This window comes from Mustela erminea, chromosome 12 (assembly GCF_009829155.1).
Source record: "Mustela erminea isolate mMusErm1 chromosome 12, mMusErm1.Pri, whole genome shotgun sequence".
Lineage (NCBI taxonomy): Eukaryota > Metazoa > Chordata > Mammalia > Carnivora > Mustelidae > Mustela > Mustela erminea.
Genome location: NC_045625.1, coordinates 85,353,334 through 85,370,011, shown reverse-complemented (window position 1 = coordinate 85,370,011; position 16,678 = coordinate 85,353,334). Strand labels below are relative to the sequence as shown.

At 46.6% G+C, this 16,678-nt stretch overlaps 1 protein-coding gene and 1 long non-coding RNA gene across 10 annotated transcripts in view; both read right to left on the bottom strand.

Annotated features, from left to right (window-relative positions):
* SMARCA2 (SWI/SNF related, matrix associated, actin dependent regulator of chromatin, subfamily a, member 2) overlaps positions 1–16,678 on the bottom strand; it is a 179,562-nt gene that overhangs the window by 124,699 nt on the left and 38,185 nt on the right. For all 9 annotated transcript variants that reach the window (XM_032308343.1, XM_032308334.1, XM_032308342.1 and 6 more), the window contains exons 6-10: positions 16,076–16,202; positions 13,779–13,952; positions 12,497–12,670; positions 9,968–10,138; positions 1,184–1,237 (exon numbers count right to left, since the gene is read on the bottom strand). In XM_032308343.1, coding sequence (XP_032164234.1) covers positions 1,184–1,237; positions 9,968–10,138; positions 12,497–12,670; positions 13,779–13,952; positions 16,076–16,202 — 700 coding nt within the window. The remainder of the gene's footprint in view (positions 1–1,183; positions 1,238–9,967; positions 10,139–12,496; positions 12,671–13,778; positions 13,953–16,075; positions 16,203–16,678) is intronic.
* Positions 1,420–3,851, bottom strand: LOC116570802. Its single transcript, XR_004277570.1, has 2 exons — positions 3,313–3,851; positions 1,420–3,085 (listed from the first exon to the last, which is right to left on the bottom strand). It is a non-coding gene; the product is annotated as an uncharacterized LOC116570802 (long non-coding RNA).

The following is a 16,678-nucleotide window of genomic DNA, read 5'->3' as shown; positions in this document are numbered from 1 at the left end:
AAAACAAACTGAGCAAGATGCCCACTCTGCCAACTTCAGCATGCAGAATGCACATGGGCTACGATTGAAAAAACAAACAAACAAAAAAGGTGTACATCGCAAGCCCAAGATCAGCAGGGGATCTTCCCAACCGACGGTAAGAGGTAGGAGCACGGTCCCACCAACACACTCGCTCTCCCCCTGCGTGCTTGTTAATTACAGACCCACGTGAGCCGCGCGTAGGTAAGGCTGGGGCTTGCACACACTAGCGCTGTTTCGCAGCGCTCCAGTAAATAGTGTTCTTCCCCCAGAGCGGCCCACCGAGGGTGGCTGACCCGTGAGACAACCCATCCCGATCCTTTCTTTCCTTGTGACGGATTACAGTGCTCAAGCGACACTTGTTGTTCAAGGAGTTTCTGCAGGGAGTAGTGGTTTCAACCTTTCAGCTCCGGATCCAGGCTGCTCACACGTGCGGTACGCCTCGTGTGCACAGATTCTAGAAGGGTCCGCCCAGCAGGTTTATCAGAATCTGAGAGAGGAGAAGGCCATTGGAAACAAACTCCTTCCCATTCCGCTCTGGGGCCGCACCTCCTCATGTGAATCCCTGGCAGAGAACTTTTTTGAGTTTTTGGAGGAGAAACTAAATCCAGTAAGTAAGTAACTGTGTTCTCATGATTCCGGGGAACTTTCAAAATCCTGAGAAATCACATTAGGCATGTGGTGGTGAATCTATACAGAAAAGCACTCTTGTGAGCCTACACAAAAATGTCAAAAAAAGCAGCTCACCAAATATGTAAATTGTTTGTGTTTATGGAGTTTTATAATTTCAAATTAGTAATACACTGAGGAAACTGGGTCATATCTTTATGCTTCTGTATCACTTACGGGGAAAATGCAATTATAGAATCACTTGAGATTTTTACACGTTCTATAGAGTCATAAACATATATGCGCACAGAAGATTCCAGAACAGTACACAAACTTAATATCAGTTGATTGGCAGTCTGAGACGGAAGGAGATTATGTTCCAGTATATCCCTTTTCTACTTGCCTAATTTTCTACTATGCTAATGTACTACTATTTTTACTTAGAAATGAAAAGCTGAGTAAAAATAAAGTTGATGTTCACAGAAAATGGTGCTGGAGGGCATGGCAGGGACTCATTGAGCAGAACACGGGCAGGAATGGGCACAAAACTCCTCACCTCTCCGTCTGGTCCCAGGGCAGACTCTCCTCCCTCAGCAATCTCTTCAGCCTTCTGCAAAGCAAGGTCAGACGTTACACATCAATCAAGAAGATGGCTATCGGAAAGATTTCATGGCAACTCAGTGGCCCCAAAGAGCACTTCCTTGCTACTCACCACCGTCCTCTAATAGAGCTTAAGTACTGACGTCTTTTATTTCCATTTCTCTTCACTGTCTGATACAGAGTGTGTGGGATTTTTCTTTCTTTCTTTTTTTTTTTTTTTCTGGCAACTTGGAGAGAGTTACTGAATGCCAGGTGTGATACAAGTCTGGCCCACGCCAAAGATTCGTGGATGACATTTTCTAGAACCCAAAGAGCTGAAGACACGGGAGCAGCAGGGCTGAGGTCAGCACGTGTGAGATGTCCTTCTCGTGTCTGGCAAACCCTGACATAATCAGCCCAACTTTTTCATTCCCCTTAGCAAGTTTTCTAAAAATGTTGACCACCGGTAAACTTGGAACTGCTTCCTGGGTCATAAAAATACAGAATCATACAACTCTCTGTGAACTCTCTGGATGTTTTCCATTCTACCTAATTGGCTTTTCATAGTATATAGTATTTCCATGGTTGGCAATATGAGGAAGTTGGATGCAGATACTGTGATCTCACAAAAAATTCTGTCATCGACCATTTCTTAAATATTTCAGTATCTTAGTCCATTAACCTCTATGTGCCTCAAAGACAGCCTAAATGAAAAGCTAAGATTATGTCACGTTTTGTACATACCTGAGAGGGTCTCATCTGCAATAAACACGAAAAAGTCTGAAATTTCTTACATTTATAACAACCTTTCTGACAAGTGAAATCTTTACCATCACCTTTACAGAATCCTTATTTTTATTGCTGGAAAGCTACACTACTTCTGCGTGAGGAAAAAAAAAACCAAACACAACTTTAGTCATTTCCTTTATCAAGACATTTAAGAAAATGAGCTTTCTTCCCCTGGGCTCTTTAGTTAATTAAAAATATATATAATGATACAGAATCAATATTAACTCTACTTTGTTTACTTAAGGCATTGATTATAGAATACATTTTTGCTTTCCATGAAAAATAACTCCATTGTCTCTTGACAAAACAGCTCTTATAGAAAATGTTCCAAATCCAACCTTTTGTCTACACTGAAGAAAAGCAGTTCCCATAGACGTTTGAAATTTCTGAAGTTTTTTCAAAATTTTCTTACAAGAAATACATGTAAGTATGTAAGCCAAAGCACAAGGCAAGAAAAAGTGCAGCATTTCTACCACAGAGTTGGAAATAAAACGCTCCCTTTGGCTATGACTTCCCCAGAATTTAATTATCTATGTCACCCCAAAGTGAAACATTCCCAGGCTCGAAAGGAAGGGTCAGCTTTGAAAAGCGCCAGGCCCTATGTCTTGGCTACGGACACAGAGAACAATGGCAGAAAGGCTCAGAAAGGAAACCACCCCTTCAACCAGCCCCTCACAGTTCCATTTTTTTGGAATTCTCAGGCACTATACTCAGGCGGCTGTTTTAATTAATGGGAAGAAGTCAATTAATCCCACCATTCTTTCCATACAAATCGGAAATAAGCTACAAATTTGGCCAACAAAGAAAATCAAATGAGACAATGGATAAGCCAATTTCCAGTATCTCGCTAGTGGAACTGCATCACCATCTCAATGAATAGTACATTAAAAAGATTGGAGGACCATAAATAATAGATTCAGAACCATTCTCAAGGATGGTCTTCTATGAATATGCTACTGACTCGCTAGAGTGTTATCTAAAAACCACCCCACCACCAGGCCCTTCCTTTACTGAAAATCCTCTAAACTCATTTAAAAAATTCTATATGGTATCAAATTCGAGAGGCAACGTAATATGAGATTTAAGAAACCTGGTTCTGGGGCGCCTGGGTGGCTCAGTGGGTTAAGCCGCTGCCTTCGGCTCAGGTCATGATCTCAGGGTCCTGGGATCGAGTCCCACATCGGGCTCTCTGCTCAGCAGGGAGCCTGCTTCCTCCTCTCTCTCTCTCTGCCTGCCTCTCTGCCTACTTGTAATCTCTTTCTGTCAAAATAAATAAAATAAAATCTTTAAAAAAAAAAAAAAAAAGAGGAAAGAAACCTGGTTCTGGGACTAGACCACTGGTGTTTGAATCCCAGCTCTGCCACTCCATAGGAGAGACGTGAGCTGTGTGATCTTGAGCAAATCTCTGAGTCTTGGTTCCCTCTTCCGTCAGAAAGGGACAGTACCAGTCCCTCCCTCATCGGGTGGAGGCAGGACTAGGTCATAATTTTAGGATGCACGATCCAAGGCTCCATGAAATATATACAGCCAGCGTCCATCTCCACAATGTAAAAGATTTGATGCTAGTCCGAGGACCGCTCCTTTAAGTTCGCGAGAACTGGCTATAGCACTGCCTGAAGTCAGGGATTTCTGTCTGTTTTTGTCATTCGTGTGTCTAGACACCTACAGAGTCCTAGCACATGAAAGGTACTCGGTAAATGCTTGGTGACTGAAGGAAGGGAAGCATCTGGAACAATGCTTTCCACTTAGCACACACTCAGTGGACTCAGTGGGTCACCATTATTGGAATTAAATGCTGGTCTATTTGCAAGCCATAAAACACACTCCTCACCCAACACACACACACACACACACACACACACACACTCTCTCTCTCTCTCTCTCTCTCTCTCTCTCTCTCTCCTCACCCAACTGTCCCTAGGCGAGAGGTCTGAACTTACACCCAGTCTAGCTGTTATTACAGGCGGTGGAAGCCAGGTGGCAGTCTTCTCTATGACAAGAGAGACCACGTTCTCCCATCATGCCTTGGATTCTTTCAGTTGGTGACAATCTCCGGTTCTCACATCACAGGGGTGGCTTTATCCTCGCTGCCCAATCCTCTCCCCACAAAACAAAACAAAATGAAACGAAACAAAACAAAACAAAACGCGTCCCTTTTCTTGGTTCAAGATTAACCCCAAACAAACTGCGACGGGGGCTACCATGTCTCCCCCCACCTGGGGAATGTCACACAGTTATCTCCATCCTGCCATCACAGACACGTCCTACATGACCAGCAGAAGCCTGAGCTGGGTTTTTTCCAAGGATCAAAACCAAAACAAAACAATCTGCAGCCCTTCACCCATGAATCAAGAAGTTGGGAACAAATTATGCTGCTGGAGAGAGGGGAAGGCCCTTGTCGTGGTGATGGGAAGGGATGTGGGACACACCCCTCAAAACGGAAAACAAGGGACGCCTGGGTGGCTCAGTTGGTTAAGCTGCTGCCTTCGGCTCAGGTCATGATCCCAGCGTCCTGGGATCGAGTCCCACATCGGACTCCTTGCTTGGCAGGGAGCCTGCTTCTCCCTCTGCCTCTGCCTGCCACTCTGTCTGCCTGTGATTGCTCTCGCTTCTCTCTCTATGACAAATAAATAAAATCTTTTAAAAAAAACAAAAAAACAAAAAACGGAAAACAAGGTGGCTCCCCAATTTCCGAGGTCAAAGCCAATTTAGAAATCCTACTTGGGAGGCCTCACCAAGCTGTGTCTCACCAGCCTCACCGCTACCTGTCTTCCGGCAGAAGCTATAGAACATAATCAGCAACAGGGATGAGGAGGCAAAGGAATCCCGAGACGGGAAAATCCCAGGTAAGCCGAACCCAGAAAAATAAACCCCAGAGGGGCGCTTCACTCCCATGACCGTAACATGGGCCACAGCCTCAATCTGTGAGGAAAACAGTTTTGTACCAATATTTTACAATTTTATAATTTATATTATAAAGTGAGTGCCTCTGACCTCCCAGCAGGGTTCTTCGCCGCTAAAACAACATTCGAAAGTGCGGGCAACTTCAAGGCTCATTCTGGCTCAGGGGAAACCTAAGCATCCAGAAACCACCTGGGTTACTTACACTGTCATTTAAGTGGATCTCTGAGCATGAAGACAGGTGACCGGGCAATAAAAAAGATCCAAGAATATCACATTAACAGGCAACTGCACATTACTTTGGTTGCACCCTGCAACGAAAGCCAATTCCAACATTTTTGACTCAAGTAACTGGTCAATCCAGTTAAGCAGGACTTTGATCCAAACTTCTGTTTTCACCCATTTTGATACTGGACTAATCAAATGACTGATCACGGTGGCACCACAATCACCTGCCGTTCCTGGTTGTCCCTACACTCAACATGCCCAGCATTACCTTAGAGCCTTTCAGGGGCGCCTGGGTGGTTCAGTCGGTTAAGCATCTGACTCTTGGTTTTGGCTCAGGTCCTGATCTCAGGGTTGTGAGATCGAGCCCCGCGCCAGGCTCTGCACTCAGAGCGGAGTCGGCTTGGAATTCACTCCCGCACCTTCTCTCCCTCCCCTTGCTCGTGCTCTCTGTCTCTCTCTAAAAAGTAAAGAAATCTTTGGGGAAATAAAAAAGAGAAAAGAAAAAGAAACTTTTCCTTTCACCTGTGAAATTCTCTTTGCAAGGGAAAATCTTCATCTTGGGGGCAAACGGGAGAGAGAAAAGAATTGAGAAGAACAGGAGGGTGACTTGAATTGACAAGGAATGTCTCAATGACGTCACTCCTGTGCCTCTCATGCTCTTGTCACCAAAAATTATGCCAAGAGGTTTTTCTGATTTGCTGCTCTCTAAAAAGGGTAAAAACACACTTCCCGTTGCTCTACTGACCCGTGTAGAATTCTGTGCCAGAAAGAGCCCCCCTCCAAAATGTCACAGTCCTGAGATGTGCTTTATAACAGCATTTGCTGAGAAAGAGAATAAAAGAACTTTCAGAAGGAAGAGCAAAAAAATACTTGGCACAGCGGTCCCCACGGATTCTCTGCTGGTTCCTGTTAGTGTCCTGCGTTTCCAAGAAATGTCACACATTCACAACAAGGGTGTAGTTCTGTTGGTATATGCTGCATTGGAAGATCTGGAAGAGGGAATTAAATATTTATTTCCGGCCTGAAGTCAACCGCTCAGGAGGCAGAACCCGTGAAGGGACTAGACTTCTCAGTAGGCTGGACGTGGGAGGTGTTGTAGGGGGCGGTGAGCCTGGGCTCCTAACCAGAGCTTAAGGAAAAACACCCTAGAGTTGCACAGGGACCACCTGATTACCATCAGAAACCACTGCAAATGAGGGGCCCCACAATTAGAAAATTCTCTGTGTCAGAGCTAGCGAGGGAGGGGTAAGCAGAGTCCAGCAGAAAGGGTAAATCCTCATTTCCAACTGCATGCCTCAATGGTCAAAGAATCTGTCAATGTCCAAAAAGACATCCTACCCTACGCCTAACTGATACTAAACTGGGGGGGGGGGATGGTAGCCAAACATTTATTCTCTTGACATCATTGCAAACATATAACATGGGAAAAGAGAAGATTTTATTAAAAAAAGAAAAAAAGCCCTTAAAACCACGTTTCAACAATTGCTAGCCTATGTTTATACCACAGAATTGTTTGGTACAATAATTACTATTTATTGAGCATTTACTATGTGCCCAGGTACCTTCTAAATGCTCTAGTTACATTTGGCCATGTAATCCCATCACCTCATCACAGATCAGAACACTGAAGCACCAGGCAACCAATCCTTTAAGGAAATATTCTATAAAGGAACAAAAGCAAATCAGTAGAGTATGTTTTCTGATGCAGTGAGGAACTTAGAAGTTTGCAGTCAGATCTGAGTTCTTGGGCGGTGGCCCAATTTTCTACGTCAGCACACTCAAGCCTATCTGTACACACCCTGGTGGCTTTATTATCCCCATGCCCTTTTTCATCCTATAGTTCAGCCTGCAGATGTTACAGAACAATCAAGAGAAGAGGACAGAGACCTCAAGGTCATGCTGAGGGCACGTCGGAGTCCATTAATCCTGTCGCCCAGCAAAAGCTGGTTTCACATAATGGATATTTCACTACTTTGCAAATCACTCCTCCTCGAACACCTAGGTAGATACACATAGTTCGCTTCCTTTTCCTCCACTTCAAGGGCATTAATGGAAGACCGGGCTGAGAGCAGTAAGTTCCAGAATGACTTATAAACGTATACTTGGCAGCAGCGGCTCTCACGGCGAGAACAGAGGTGCAAACACGCTCATGGCAGGTTCAAGGAAACCCATCTCCTCATCAGCAACAACAAGGAAACGCAATACACTTCCCCAGAAAGAGAGACACCTTCTTGGTTACACCGGGGCAATATTAAAAAAAAAAAAAATTAATCCTTTTCCAGTGAAATCCCATGTTCAACCGATAACATGTTGGACAGAGGCACCTGCGGCCCAGCTGCCCCTACACCTGTTGCCGAAGCACAGCGCCGTCGGTCCAGTGGGTCACAAGAAAAAAAGGCTTACTGAGGCCTTACTTAATCGCAAAAAACACACTCTAGATAGGTACAGCATCATATTCGGTTCTGTGGGAAAAGCTGAAAGGGTCAGCGACGACTATTTAAGCTTCTGAACACGGCCGTCCTCCCCAGCAGAGAAGCTGGAACGAGCCACCCTCAATCATTCACTCTAACGGAGGGAAGAATGACAGATAATCCAGACTGTCCAATAATCGGCTTTTGAAAGCAAAACCATTTTCTTTGCACTTGAATAAAGGTGCATCTGGAATTAGGTAACTTGCTTTGAACCAAATCTCAAAGCCCCAGGAAAGAGATGGTTCTCAGGAAGGACTGGAGGTGGTTGGGGGCGGGAAGGGCCAGGTCTCTTCGGTTTCCTTCCTTGTCCCATCCGTCCCAGCAAGAAGGCTCTAGAAGGAAATCTTGCCTGTGCTCCTAGGTCCTGTTGAGGGCAGGGCGAGCACAAATGCCAGGGAAAAGCACACCAGGGAAGAGGCAGAGCTGAGGACAAAGTCATGATTCTGCACATTCAGTCAAGTGAGGTAACCAGTGGGAGCCCCCTGGAGCGTCCTGTCCAGCAGAGGGGAGCGGGACTGGCTTTGTATGGATCATTCATTTGCCAGGAAATCAGGCGCCCTCCCCCCAAGTTTTGGCTCCCAGTCTTCCTTCACAGCGTTCATCACGGTTTGCAATCATCTCTTTGGGCGCGTGTTTGATCAGTGTCTGTCTGTCTCCCCCTCTCCGGTGGAACTGAGAGAGAGGACAGGTGCACTCTTCCTCCACATCTCTCTCCTTCTCCCCAGCGCTGAGCCCTCTGCCGGGCTCACGGTACGCGTCCAGGTAATATGCACCAGACTAACGGATAAAGAGAAAGAGTATCTACCATCGGCAAACCCAAAGGCAGGCGTTGGCAAGTAGAGTCTAGAGATCACGTGGGGTTGGCAGCACCAGGAAAAATGTTATGACAGGTTCCTGCCTTGTACAGATTAACCGAAAATACAGGTACAATCACTATCACTCAGTGATATATCCTTCTTTGCCGACAATGATATAACCATCTAATATCATGACAGGAGTCTAGTAATTATAAGCCAGAAGCACACATCCGGGCCATTAGCTTTTAATCACACACAAAAAGTGGAATCTGAACTTCAGTACCGAAAACACCAACGGTGACCTTTTGTGGTAACCTGTGCAAAAGACATCTCCGCATTAGGAAAAACGAAAACCGTCACTTCACGGGGTCCCCTCGAGGGATGTCACAGAATCCCATCTGTTGGACCATGTGCTCTCTCCTGACTCTGAACACGTCCTTTTAAGTCAGAAATTGGGAGCTGGAATCCTGCAAAGTCTGTAATGCTACCTTGACAAGAAAATGAGGTATTTCTCACCGACAAAATTGTCTAAATCCGAGCCCTGAGTCATCCCTTGTTCATCTGCACAATGCAGGCAGCGATCTTATACCGAAGGAGTCAGGGGCAAGGAGGCGCCTTCTCCATCATTTACCCCCCTCCCTTAATTACGAAGCAGGTATGAGAATTCAGGAGCCATGAAATTAATTATTTTTTTTTTGAAAAACGTTTTGTTCAGTGATTCAGTGCAGAGAATACATGATGAATGCCGCCCAGCCGGGCTCCTCACGACCCGATGAAGCCTTCCTGGTTCCTGTGGACATTGAGCATCCAGGCCACTCAGGATCCCCCATGAAAACCAAATACGAACCAAGAACCAAACCACCAGACCACTCAAGCTTCCAAGAGGACCTACATTCACAGGTCGACCCGGGCCATTTACACCTGCATCGAGATCACAACAGCTGCAGAGCTCAGAGTCTAAATCTCATCCTTCCCTTTCCGTGCTGATTAGGTTCTATTTTATACAAAACCATTTACTGTCCTCTGTCAGGACCGAAAACCCTGGTCTGCCCACTCACCTTAGCGCCACAACAGGGCAGCTGAACTGAATACACCATTTGGGCATTGCCGTCCGTCCGAACAAACAGGCTCAAACAGGCTCTGACAGTACCCCAGAGCCATCCCTCACCCCTTCCTCGGGCTCTTTCCAACAGCACTTTGCCTTTTCTGCTCTATTCCCATGGCCCTGCCACACCGGTGTTAACCTCAAGCAAACACACGTGTGCCCATGTTTTTCCTTTTTCAATTGACCATGTACGCTTCATTTTGAAACATGCTCTGGAACAAGGAAACACGGACTACAGTGTTTCAGTTCACTTCCCACCCCTTACACTCTTATATGACTTCAACATCCTCTCTGGGGTGCCTGATTCCCTCCCTCACACCGTGCGGCCCACTTGCGTAAGCATCTTTTGCAACTCGGTCACCTGAATCATCCACCAGGTCAGGAAGGCGTGCGTATGAAAGAGTCTTCGAGTGGCCCCTGACCATACGCACACCCCCCACCACCTCGGCCGCCGCCATCAGGGCTCTCACCTTCTTCCTCCTCCTCCTCTTCTTCTTCTCTTTCGCTGCTTGGGCTTGCTTGTGCTCCCAGACCAGGTTGGTCAGGTTGGCCACATACTCATCGGTCTGCTGCAGAAGGTAAGCTAAACGCCGGTCTTTCTTTTGATCGATCAGTTTTCTGTAGCCCTCTTCATCTTCAGCCTATTAAGGAAAGAAGGACATGATGAGAGCACAGCAAAGACATACACAGTTCCACTCCACTCAGCGCTCCCCATCACCATGTGAACTGACGGCTGGTAGGCGCCGTGCACTGAATGACCCAGGCTGCGGGAGTGACTGTGCGCAGTCCAGGATGGTCAGGGTTGGGGGGGGGGGCATGCCTGGGAGTGCATTGCCCACCCGAGTCCCAGGACACGGGCTCTGCAGCAAAGTGAGGACCCAAAACAACACTATTTACCAGTGCGGGCAAGGACTTTGACTCAGCTCTGTGTTTTTCTAGGTTTCTTTGTTCAAAACAAAAAGAGAGAGAAAGATGCTAAAATTTGCTAATTCATCATCCAAAGTGTATCCTTCACTTGGAAGCATGGAAATTCTCAAGAATAACCCAAAGTGGAGAGAGGAGTGTAGTCTGTCAGGTAACCAACACCAAGCAACCCAAATGAACTCGTGATGACTCCTGTCTCACCGCTACCCTTCCTGCAACTCCTCTCGCTGGTCCCAGACGGGGCTATCCTGCAGCCAAGTCCAGACATATCATTGTTTCATTTGGAAACATTTCAGTAGGAAACATTTCATCAAGCACTTCTAAGGGCAAAGACCCAAATGGACTTTGACAAGTGTAACTGCTTGTATGTAAAAGCATGACAAACTGGGTGGTTGATAGGAAATGTCAGATCTGGGGGGATTTTTGTCACAGGCTGGAAGGGCAGGCCTAAGTGACCACAGGCAAGGCGTTTAGCACCCAGAGTCTGGTACTGCTGAGCAATAAAACAGATTCAGTCATTTCTACCTCTACCTCCCATTAAGCAACAACATCATGAGGTTAAATGCCATAAAAACTGATGTCCTTGGAGCCATTGCAGGAGAAATCTTTTTAATACATCCCAATAGAAGGACATCCCAAAATATTTTCCTCGTGTGACTCAGGATAAAAGGAACATGTCACAAAATCCTCCAGAGGCCAGGGCACCGCAGCGCAGCCGAGGATCTTCCGTCCAGGGGCGTCACTTCAGTGTCTCCCCGAGTGACAGGCGTTTTATCACCCGGTCTAGCTGCTGTTTGCCCCGTGGATGAGCAGGAACCCCAAATGCTATTATAACTCTAATTGCTTTTGGTTATGGTTGATCTCACTTGAAGAAAGAGTGATAAAAAACTTCAGTTTCTCTGTTATCTCTATATTCTATCATTTAATTGCAAAAATTAATGATTTGCAAATGCCTAATCATTAGTGTCAAGCCAGTCTGTTACTGAGGTTCTAATATAGTTTCACTCCAGCTGAATCAGACAAATCTGCTTCGTACTCAGATCCCACGACTAGAAAAGGGCCCCCCTGGCTGGGTAGAAATCTCGTGGACAGTCTTCTCCTTCCCAGGGGGAAAAAAGGGGGGAGGGGAAGGGAGGCAGGAGACGATGACAAGATTCAGTGTACCTGGATGCAGAGCCTTTAGAAATGTGCTTACTCTCTGGAATCCAAAAAAAGATAATGAAAACAAAATGCAAACCACCGGACCACCAAAGAAGACAGTGTCACTTGGAATTTTCCAGGGACGTAATTATGGGTCAAGGTTAACGATTTCATCTCCATCCCACAGTCTGGCATTATGTCCCAGATAGATAGGTCTCCTATCATTATAGATCACACAGACTTTTCTGAAATCCACAGTGTGCTCTGAGGTCCAATTCCAAAAACGAATGGTCAATAAAACCAGACACCTGGGCCAGCAATGTGAACCGTCCCTTCTGGATTTATCTCCCCATTAAAAAAACAACAGCACAATGGTAACGATCCATGAAGAGCATCTGACAATAACAGCCATAACCAAAAAAGTGACATTTCAAAATTAACTTAAAAATCACTTTTTACACTAGAAAGGAGAAATTTCTACCATTAAAAAAAAAAGGGGGGTTAAGCATTAGGGGCTTCAAGAAATGGACCTTCTTCGAGTCCAGACACAAGTTAATGACACATTTGCTCAAAACAACTTGTGTCCTTAGTCTCAAAGAGGCACTATTTTAATAAGAACAATCATAACAGTCCTTCCAGGTCTAGTTGTTAAATGCCCTGCAAACTGCCTGCCTTGATGGGAGATGCTGTATTCTGCACAGCAAGGCCACCCCAGGACACGGAAATATTACATAGTCGTCAGCTGTGGCCCTAGGTTTGCGGCAGGCATTGTCCAGGAAGGAAATGTTCTTACTCTGTCCTCAGGAAGTTCAAAGGGACGTGTGCATATATTTGACAAGCTGCTTTTACCCACTCTTGGATGGTGTATTTAACATTCTCGACCCAGGCGCACACGGGAGCCCCACCGCCCGTGGCCCCACAGGTGAGCCCCTTACCATCAGTCTCCGCATTCTCTCCTTTTCGATACGTTCCGTCTCTTTCTTCTGCTCTCTTTCCGTGTTGGCGTGCCAAGTTGCCACTGCTTTGGACAGCTTCTGGATCTTCCCGGCCACAGACCGATGGTACTCCTTAAAATCTTTTGCATGCTGCAGAATGCTGTTGAGGTATTCCTACAGGACCCGAACGGAGGAGGGAAAACGATCCTTAAAGCCTACTTCCCAATGTCATCGGAGGTTTCCGTGGAGCCCAAGAAAACACTCAGGGTGTCTTTCACAGCAGCAGAAGACTAGAATGTTCCATGGGGCAGGTGCCCTGGGATGTCTCTTGGTAGCTGAGCTGCGCGATTTGGGGCTAGTGGGAAAAGCAGCCTCTGGGAGGAGGCGCCAGCTTGTAAGGGAAGCCTCTAGGACCTCGAGGATAGGGCCTCGTGAAAACTGCAGATCAGGGACTGACCGAAGCCGCAAAATGGGTGAGGGTAAGACTGAAAGCAAACCACCCTCCCATCAACCCGAGGGAGGCAGCCATTTCCAGGGAGAGCAGGTCATAAAAGTGATGCCTCCTTCTGCTCTAACTCAGATGTCTTAGGACCGCGACTTGAAATACCATGGAGGGGCAGCTGAACTCACCGCAGAGGGTTTAGAGCAGTCTTTTAAAGACAGGAGAGGAAACGTGTACCCATAAACATCTAACATTTTTCAAAATGAAACGAAGCTGGGCACTAAATGAAGCCCAGGAAAACAAGCACAATGTATGGGATTGCATCGCAAAATCAGATCCGCCATCAAATGACTTCCAAACGCCTAGAAAAGGGATGTTTCAAAAGATCTGCCCCTAGGAGACCTCCAGCTGGGCCCTGCAAAAGCCCAGGAGATGGTATTCATATTTGCTATAAAAATAACTGTTTGCTCTCTTCTTTCCTCTTCCAAGTTCCCACTCCGGGGGCCTCTGCCCTCCGGCCACCCGCCCGTGCCCCTCCAGCAGGCAGCTGCAGGCGGGACGGTGAGGAGCACGCCTGCCTGGTATCCAGAAGGCAGGGCCCTCCACCTCACCCCAGCCACAGGAGGCCGTGGACAGGCCACCCACATCCCCAGCGTGGCCTGGTCTCCCCTCCTGTTCCTTGGGGTTGTCGGCCTACTGCAGCTCCAGGGAACCCTTCTGCTCTGCCATGTTCCCACCGCCCAGCCCCGTGGTCTGTTCTGCAGTCCTCCTGCCTCCGCCGGAGGGCTCGGTCGGGGCGTCTCTGCCACTGTGGGGGCGCAGGGTCCAGCCCCCCAGTACCTGGTGCTTCTGCCGGCGCTTCCGCTCCTGCTCGATCTTCTGTTGCTTCTCTAGTTTCTCGGTCATGCGGGCCTCCCGAAGGGTCTGGCGCTTGCTCCGCTTGTAGGCTTTGGAGTTAAGGGCTGTCTCCAGGGTCGTGTCCCGTCGCATGCAGGCCACCACCTCCTGTCTCAGCTGTCAAGGGGCGGGGGGGGGGGGGGGGGGAAGAGTGGTTGGAGAGCCTGTCCCCAGAGGCAAGGCCCAGCTCCCGGGCCCTGCCCTGCTCCAGCTCCTGGTTAGTGGAGGCACACGGTGGACTCTAGAAGGTTCGGCATCACAGGTGGCCTTTTTTGTAAGTGAAGGGACTACACCATGCGAAATCTATGGGGTATTTTCAAAGATGGCATAAGTTTTCTTTCCAAGACATTCAGATCAGGGGAAACACACACACACACACACACACACACACACACACACACACACACACACGCACTCACAGCACTGTTATCACTAAAAAAAAACCAGACGCTGACTTGGGTTTTAAATAAATTCATTCATTCTGCTTAATTATTCTAATGGTATTAATTAGCTAATGATCTTCTGAAATATTTGACTTCATTTTAAGTGCCACAGTAACATTCTCTTTGTGTCTAAAGATTAGCTTGAATGCTGCTCTGTTAAAAAAAAAAGTGGAGAAATGACTTCCTGTTCGCATACAGGAGCTGCAGGCACTCACACTGAACATTAGTTCAACGTTCATGCTCACACAGACGACGGGAAGCACTGGCGCTGGCTTCCCCCACTCCCAATAATGATATTCTTGGAGATATTTACATTTCACACTATATCATGGAGTTCCTTTAGATTATCATTAATATGAGGTCTTTTTTTTTTTTAAGATTTTATTTATTTACTTGACAGAGAGAGAGACACAGCAAGAGAGGGAACACAAGCAGGAGGAGTGGGAGAGGGAGAAACAGGGAGCCTGATGCAAGGCTCGATCCCAGGGCTCTGGGATCATGACATGAGCCGAAGCCAGACAGACGCTTAATGACTGAGCCACCCAGGCGCCCCTAGATGATCATCAATATGATGTCCTATCCACGTTGTATGTTATGTGGTGGCAGCCGGGGATGGGGTTAGGAATATACATTAAAATAATAATTCAATTGAAACTCAACTCAGCATCAATTACAGTTAGTTCACTGGGAAGCTTCATAAATCGTGGATTTTTCTATAATATCAAGCAAAAAATCAGAGACCAGTAAGAGTCTGGCATAGTGAAGCAAATCTGACTATAATCTCACTTGTGAAAATATGCTTGGTTATTAATCATTTAACAGTACTGGATCAAGCCTTTTATTTTCTTTCTTTTCGACTTCCAGCTGAAATCTGCTCCCATGAACTATGGCCAACTAGCACCCCACCACCACAGACATTATAACCAAGAGGGCAAATGCACTCCCGGGTTCATGGGACAGTAGCAAGTGGGGTAGCTTTGCGATTTCAGTCACTTCCTGCAACAGACCGAGTCATGCAATTCAATACTTCCAAACTACTTTCATTCATTAATAATTCATTTTGCACACCCCGAGACTTTCACCAAGTCAACCAACCCGCCTGAGAAGCACATGTCCCTCTTCCCCTTTGGCTTAAATGAGGCAGTGCGCGGATTGGGCGACCTGCACCTGTTGGCTTCACAAAGCAAAACTCATCGACGTAACAATTCGTTCTCCTTCATTTCTCTAGTATCTGAGATGATAAAACAGCTCATGGCACTAGCTCTGATTCACCAGTGGCCACTAAGAACCACAGGAAGAAAAGAGATGATCATTCACAATTAGTCACCACGTGGGGGCCTGACGGGGTCAAACGGTTTGACATGTTTCTGTAAATGATGAGTTATTCATTTCGCAGAGCTGCTATCATATTTGTTAAAATTATTTTTGTCATCACGGCTCAGGTTTTACATTCGTGTTTACAAAAGAGGCTCTGGTCTCTCTCTCTCTATATATATAGAGAGAGATATATATATCTCTCTATATATATCCCATTCATTCTCGAGGTTTCATCCACGGTAACAAAATGCCATTACTCTGACTTTGGAAACCATAATATGGGGGGGGGGGGGTTGTCTCTGATATACAGAAGCAAAAAAAATAAAAAAGAACAATAAACAATTCAGTCTTCATTATTTTGAGCTCTATATAGGCGGTCTAAAAGATACACTGTTTTACTAAGTTTCTATCTTTATAACAACATTGAACAGACGTACATCTATGCCCTATATCTCAGATTCGCTGGGGAAAAGGCATTACCTGACGCTGAAAATTGAGTAACCGAAGTGCTTTCAGTTCCACCGTTGCTTTGGTTCGTAAATCTGGTGGCAAAGAGCCAGGCAGATTTTCCAGTTCTTGTATCCTATGTGCTATGCGAGCCTGGAGCCTAGAGAAAACAATGACACGAGGGAAGGGGAGGTGGAAATACACATTATGATTTAGCCTTAATGATAAATGAGAACCCTTAGTGGGTCTAAGTTCCCGGCCAGACACATTCCAGACGTTGCCGGCCGGCCGACTTCTGATACCCAACTAGAGCTTCTGATGTCCAACAGAGAAAAGCTACCTTCGCGTGAATGCAGACAGGTGCTACGTGTTACGGGACACTCTGACCTTCTTCCCTGACCTCTGTCTAACACCCACAAGAAGGGCTCGTGATACACCGAGGAGGGAAGTCAAGGGTCACAGCTCGCCTTGAACAGACAGAAAACGAAAAACAGGACGGCAGGGTTGTCTCCCAAATGCCCCGCTGGTCAGAGTGCAGAACTTGACATCTCTTCCTAATTTCTAGGCCTGCCCCAGGCAACCGGGCCATTTGCTCTCCTTGCCAAGACGCTGATGACAACAGCCGTTAAAGCTGAG